Below are 6,879 nucleotides of genomic sequence, written 5' to 3' on the forward strand. Positions count from 1 at the left end.
TAAATAACCAAGCCAAAACCCTACAGGAATTCGTGCAAACAGAAACCCAAACGAACCAGGAATCCTTCGATGAGTCGACTCATGTGCATATATGAGTCGACTCATGACACATGGGTCGACTCATACAGTGATGAGTCGACTGATCAGAGACTTTTGACAAAACGGCTGAGTTTCATGAGTCGACTTATGATAGGCATGAGTCGACTCAACCTGATGAGTCGACTCATGACTGTTATGAGTCGACTCACGGGCTGAAAACTGGATGCTTCTATTCTTCGATTTGCCGTCTCATTCCATGCTTTAACCTGCGTTCCACTGTGTTGTTTTACACCTCTATTCTCAAGTTACCATGAGAATCATCTATCCTCAAGCTCCCATGAGGACCGCTAAGTTTCAAAGAGAAGATGCACCCGTATCATGGGTCCCCCCTTTAGGAACTTGAAGTCTCATTCAAGTTAGAACATTAGCTGAGGAAACTCGCGAGCTCCTCCATCCTTTCTGTACCACCTGGCTTTGCTAGGAACCTGATATCAACGTACAACTGGAAACGACTCCTTCGTTCCTCGCCTCATCGTAGTCGTCTTCCGCTCTAACATGTAACTCCTTTTTGATGGCTCATCATGAAGTCTAATGCACAGCGAGACGAACTTCTTGCTTGCATTCACTAGCCTCTTCGCTCGCGTCAGCGTCGCCAAGTTTGCCTCCCTCGAAAGAGACGCCGAACGAAATATAAACTTTTCACCATCCTTAGTGAATGTGTACTTTTGAGCCCGCCTTTCGTAGATAGCATATCTATCACACAAGTACGGATTGCCCAGTATAACCTGACAAACATCTAATGGAACGACATCGCACATGACCTCATTAATATACGACTCGTGGAGCGCAAATCTGACAGTGCATTGATCAACTACACTTAGTCCCGTCTCCTTCTGAATCCACCAAAATGAATAGGATTTCAGATGCTTGACTGTCTTCAGACCTAGCTTCTGAACCAAGGCCTCGGATATCAAATTCTTTTCGCTGCTTGGATCACCCTTCTTCTTCTCCTTATGTTTGGAACCACTAGACTCACCTTCCGTCTGTTTTGCATCTCCTTTTGCCTCGTTGTTCTTCTTTTGCTTACCCCCGATGGTAATAGCTTTCACGCTTGCCTCTGTAATAGACTCGACTGTGAATAGCTTCATCTCCTTCCGGATGTATTCGTTCAGACCCACCATGTACTTCATGAAGATGGAGTATTCGTCTGTCGCGACGTTTAGAACCATCGTTTGCTGCTGGGACTCCGTCGTGTACTCTTGAATGGTCTGATTGAATCTTTGGCGCAAGCCGTACCACTTATACCAACGCTCCTCAAGGAACCCCACTGGATAGAACTGCTTCCTTAGTAGCTCCTTGAACTTGTTCCATGACACCGCCTTCTTCTCCTGTTTATAGTAGGATTTCCACCAGGTTAAGGTATGCCCCGAAAGCTTCAGAGTCGCGAACACAATCTTCTCTTTGGATGAATATCCGTAGAGAGTGAAATACATCTCCATACGCTCGATCCAATCATCGAGTTTCTCCACATTGATACTTTCATCATAAACAGGAATTTCCACCTTGAAGTTAATTTTCAGATTCTGGTAATAATTCTTACCCCCTTGATGTGTAGTAGTCTTGACAATCTCGACCTCCCTATCAGAATCAGATTCCTCGCCTTCTCCATCGGACTCTACAAGTTTCTTCTTGCCTTTGAAGAAGATTCCTCCTTTTTGTCCTTTTCTTGGAAGATATTGACGAGCTGTGTAAGAGTCGAACTCATTGTCTCTATCTGTTTCTCTAATGCATCTAGCCTCGCTGAACTATCTCCTTCAGTCATCTTCTTCTTCCTTAATTTTTGGACCCCTTCTAATAAAATAAGGATCTCGCCTAACTTCTTGTATTGCGATCGAGTCAGGACCATATACAGGATGCCTCCTTCACATGATCTGATCACTCTGATACCAACTTGATACAAGTTTCCGTGCGAGCATTTTTGATCGCGGAATTATCAAAGGTATGTTGAGAAGAGGGTGACAGAAACACAAGAATAATTCAGTATGTGAGGAAGGAAAATACCCTCTCTAAATTATGAGTATGAAAATATTACAATCCCTCTCTCACAATCTCATTAGAATCGAGAACAGACTCTCAATTCTCTCTAAACCCTAATCTCTCTCGATTATAATCTCTCTTTTTACATCTGATTCCTTAGAAACCCTAAAACAATCCCTTATATATGTGTAACAACATGGATGACAAAGTGGTAAATAACCAAGCCAAAACCCCATAAGAATTCGTGCAACACAGAAAATCAAACGAACCATGAATCCTTCGATAAGTCGACTCATGTGCATATATGGGTCGACTCATGACACATGGGTCGATTCATACAGTGATGAGTCGACTGGTCAGAGACTTTTGACAAAATGGTTGAGTTTCATGAGTCGACTTATGACAGGCATGAGTCGACTCAACCTGATGACTCGACTCATGACTGTTATGAGTCGACTCACGGGCTGAAAACTGGATGCTTCGATTCTTCGATTCGCCGTCATGACTGTTATGAGTCGACTCACGGGCTGAAAACTGGATGCTTCGATTCTTCGATTCGCCGTCTCGTTCGCTTCAACATGCGTTCCACTGTGTTGTTTTACACCCATATTCTTAAGTTACCATGAGAATCATCTATCCTCAAGCTCCCATGAGGATCGCTAAGTTCCGAAGAGAAGATACACCCGTATCACCAAACAACTGAAAGTGGAGGAAAACATCAAAATTTTACTATGTCAGTTTTCTCTCCCCCATTTATGCACTTTTTTCGCGAACCAAACACTCCCTAAATGCTAAAAATTTGCTTGAACCAAACAGACCACTATATGTTCCAAACAAAGGTAATATCTGAGTAGCAGTTGGATAAGAGTACATGATGGTACATGGATTCAGTAGTTATTGTAGCTCTAAGGCTAGGGATGTCAAATGGGTGGTTTTGGTTGGGTCTTGGTTGGGTCATAAATGGGTGGGTACATTTATGACTATTTGACCATTTATGACCCATTTAGCATTTGCTAAATGGGCCACTTCTCATCCACCCATTTACTAAATGGGTGGTTCATGGGTGACCCAATAACTTATTTAGTTATGATGCTTTTATATATATATATGTAAGTTTCAGGGATCTATTTGCAAACTTTCAGGGGGTTTTCTGCAAACTTTTAAGGGGTTTCTGCAAACTTTTAAGGGATTTTCTGTAAACTTTTAGGGGGGGTTTGCAAACTTTTAGGGGGTTTTCTGCAAACTTTTAGGGGGAGGGGGGTTCTGCAAACTTTTTGAGGGGTTTTCTATAAACTTTTTGGGGGTTTTAAAACTCTGAAACACATACAAGAAATAAATGAAGAATTGACCTATTTTTACAAGTTTCTTATCCTAATAAAAACTTTGCTGTTATTATGAATAGAAAACATATGTCCTTTCATATATGACATTATATATAGAAGACCTGCAGGTAAAGCTACAGAAACTTTAATGAAGCACATGCATTTTATGAATAGAAAACGTATGTCCTTTCATATGGTCTATTTTTACAAGGTATTCATAGATGAGGAGTCCCTAATTCCAAGCCTAAAGCTACAGAAACTTTAATGAAGTACAAACTGCGTGCATCAATCGTCGGCTAGAAGATCGATGGGAGCCCAAAACCTTTGGGACCATGCATTTGGTATACAATGAGAACCTGCAAATAAGAAATACATTGAAAATTTACTTTTAGCAGTGACAAGAAATACAAAGAATGAGAGTAGAAATATGATTAGCAATAGAATAGAAAATGAATGCATCCATAAGATCTCCCATTGATGGAAAAAAATGAATCAACCGACATTATTTTGATGCGACTAATGGAAGTAAATAAGCTTGGCTACTACGAAGAGTAATTGGGTTGTAATTAACTGATCTAGGAGAACCAAAAGCATGCTTACAGGTGATGGAAGCAATCAAAAAAAGAAAATAACAGTTTGTAATTTAACCAAGGTGATTTCTTAAAAGAGCTAAATGGAAGAAATGGGTTCAAATAGCTAATCCCAAAACTTGCTGATATAAGCTTCGCCATTATCGTTCTTGTTTCCGTTCTAGCCTCTAAACACAAACTGGCATCATAGCCATACTCATTGTTAGACAATATCTAAAAGATTGCAAACAAAACAAATGTTTTTCATATCCTCATTATTTTCAAAATATACAAATTGAATGACAATATACTGAGGCTTGCCAAGGTGTGTCTGAATACTGACTTTAATTTATAAATTTGATGCGGTAAGAGAATATAACAACTTATAGCTCTTGGTCTTGCGGCTTCAGGGTGTGACCATAAGGGTAATTATCAAAAACTCCATATAGGAATTTTGACGGCCTTTCACTTCACAGGCAATGCAATTCTGATTCTAAAAATATGCATGAACTCTCAATTAACAAAAACTCAAGTCCACCATGGAGATTCTCACATATTTACGACTTTGATCTTGATTAAAGCTACTCAAAGAATTCAAACTCAGCACTTTCAGTTAACATATGCTTTCGGTGATTTGGCTGTCAAATTTCTTACTCTTACACTTTCTCATGTCATTATCCAGAATTTTCCTAAACCGGATATGTTACAGGACAAATTCAACAAATTGACATACTCTGAATCATTGTAAAGGGCAAAAGGAAAACCTTGACCAAAATCAGAAATCGTGAAAATGGGCTCTGATTGATTTACAGACACCACTTCCATCTCATGAGTAATTCCTTCACATTGAATGATTACCTCCTCTCACATGAGTTCTAGAACATGAAATATCTAACAAAAGTATTGTCAACCCAAAATTTTCAGCTTGCCTTTTACTGATTCAGCTTGCCTTTTACTGACTCTTACATATATTTCATCAGACAATAAAAATAAACCATGTAAAAAAACGACACTTTTGCAGATAAGATTGCAACCTATGAAAAAATTGTGATTCCATCTCAAAGAAACTATCAATTACACCATAATTTCATAAAACAGCACAAACCCTAATTTCCCAATTCATCCTGAACCCTAATCAACCAAAACTAACCATAAACTTAACAATTGCTCAATCAATCACCGGAATCGTTCCTTATCAAACATTAAATCGCGTTTAGAAACAATTAGATCAAAAAGCATAATCAAAATCTACCTACTTCGCCTCTTGATTGGCTCCGAATTCGTTTTCCAAAGCTGCCGATTGACTTCGTCGTCGGCTTACTCAAAGGCTTCGTCGTCTTCGTCGCCGATCGCCGCCGTCGTCTTCTTCTTTGTCGTCGATCAGCCCTCAGTCGCCGATCGTCTTCGTCGCCGATCGCCGCCGTCGTCTTCTTCTTTGTCGTCGATCAGCCCTCAGTCGCCGATCTTCGGTGGTGCCGCCGGGAAAATTCCGTAGGAGCTCGGAGAGACGAATCACAGAGAGAGGGGAGCCGAGATCTTTATGGCCCGTTTGGATTTGTAGGGTTGAAAGGAAGTTAAGTGAAACTGAGTCAAGGGAAGGGAAGGGAAGGGAAGGAAAGAGATTTCCCTTCCTTTTGGTTACACCCTAATTTGGGGTAATAATTTTTATACTATTAGGGGGTGAACCAAGGAGAACTAGGGTGAATTAACTTCACCTCCTAAGTGTTTCCAAACAAGGTGAATGGAGGTGAATGGTTCCCCTTAACTTCACCTCCTAAGTGTTTCCAAACAAGGTGAATGGAGGTGAATGGTTCCCCTAACTTCCCTTCACTCTCATTCCCCTCAATCCAAACGGTGAATGGAGGTGAATGGTTCCCCTAACTTCCCTTCACTCTCATTCCCCTCAATCCAAACAAGCCCTTATGGTTGCGGAGAGAGAGAATCGCAGAGAGAGGGGAGAGGAAATTTCTTTTTTGCTAAATGGGTTATGGGTGGGTCAAGACCCGGCCATTTAATACCCATTTAACCTCTATAGAAATAGTTATCCATTCAATTAGGTCCGTTTAGCTAAATGAGTTGATTTGAATGTGTTTTATATTAGGGAGGTACCAGGGGCACACCATCTACCACACTTCCAACCATACCATCTTTCTTGCTACAGTATACGGGACCCACATGATTATTTAAAAAATAAAATATCATGTGGGCCCCGTACACTGTAGTAAGAGATGTGGTGTGGTTGAGAGTGTGGTAGAGGGTGTGCCTCTATCATTATTTTTTATATTAGATGGATCTGAATGGGTTATTGGATTTGGACCAGAATTGCCATCCCTATCTAAGCCCCATTCACGGACCTGAGTTAATGAATTCTTTTCCCCGTCACGTGATCCCGCATTGAAAAGCCGTCATTTCCGACTTACGAGATCGTCGCATTTAAAAATGCTGGGAAGTGAGAACAGATGGAGAAATAAATGCGAGCAGAGAGAGACTGACCCCAATAACAAGCATCAAAAATAGAAGGGAGAAAAAAAAAGCGGAAAAAAGGGGGAGAGAACACAATTCCATCTTCGTTCTCTCTCTCTCTCTCAATGGAGCTAGGGTTTCTCCTCTTCTACTCCTTCCTCCTCTTCTTCCTCCTCTCCCCTGATCCAATCTCCTGCTCCAAAAATTTCAAGATCGCCGATCAAGAGTTCTTCGATCCGACGCGGGTGACGCAGCTCTCATGGCAACCGAGGGCGTTCTTGTACAAGGGATTTCTCTTGGATCGAGAATGCGATCACCTCATAGCATTGGTAGGTTAACAAGCAAGCAAAAAAGTATGGAATAAATTTAAAAAAGAAGAAGAAGGAATGATATGGGATCATTGTTCTGCTGACTTGTGATTACAGGCGAAGGACAAGCTGGAGAAATCG

At 40.9% G+C, this 6,879-nt stretch overlaps 1 protein-coding gene across 1 annotated transcript in view; it reads left to right on the plus strand.

The window, feature by feature from the left end:
• The window catches only part of LOC109819448 (probable prolyl 4-hydroxylase 7), a 13,046-nt gene continuing 12,573 nt past the window's right edge, over positions 6,407 to 6,879 (plus strand). The window contains 2 exon segments of the mRNA XM_020385184.1: positions 6,407 to 6,759; positions 6,856 to 6,878. Coding sequence (XP_020240773.1) covers positions 6,556 to 6,759; positions 6,856 to 6,878 — 227 coding nt within the window. The 5' untranslated portion in view covers positions 6,407 to 6,555.

Source organism: Asparagus officinalis, chromosome 8, assembly GCF_001876935.1.
Source record: "Asparagus officinalis chromosome 8, Aspof.V1, whole genome shotgun sequence".
Taxonomy (NCBI): Eukaryota; Viridiplantae; Streptophyta; class Magnoliopsida; order Asparagales; family Asparagaceae; genus Asparagus; species Asparagus officinalis.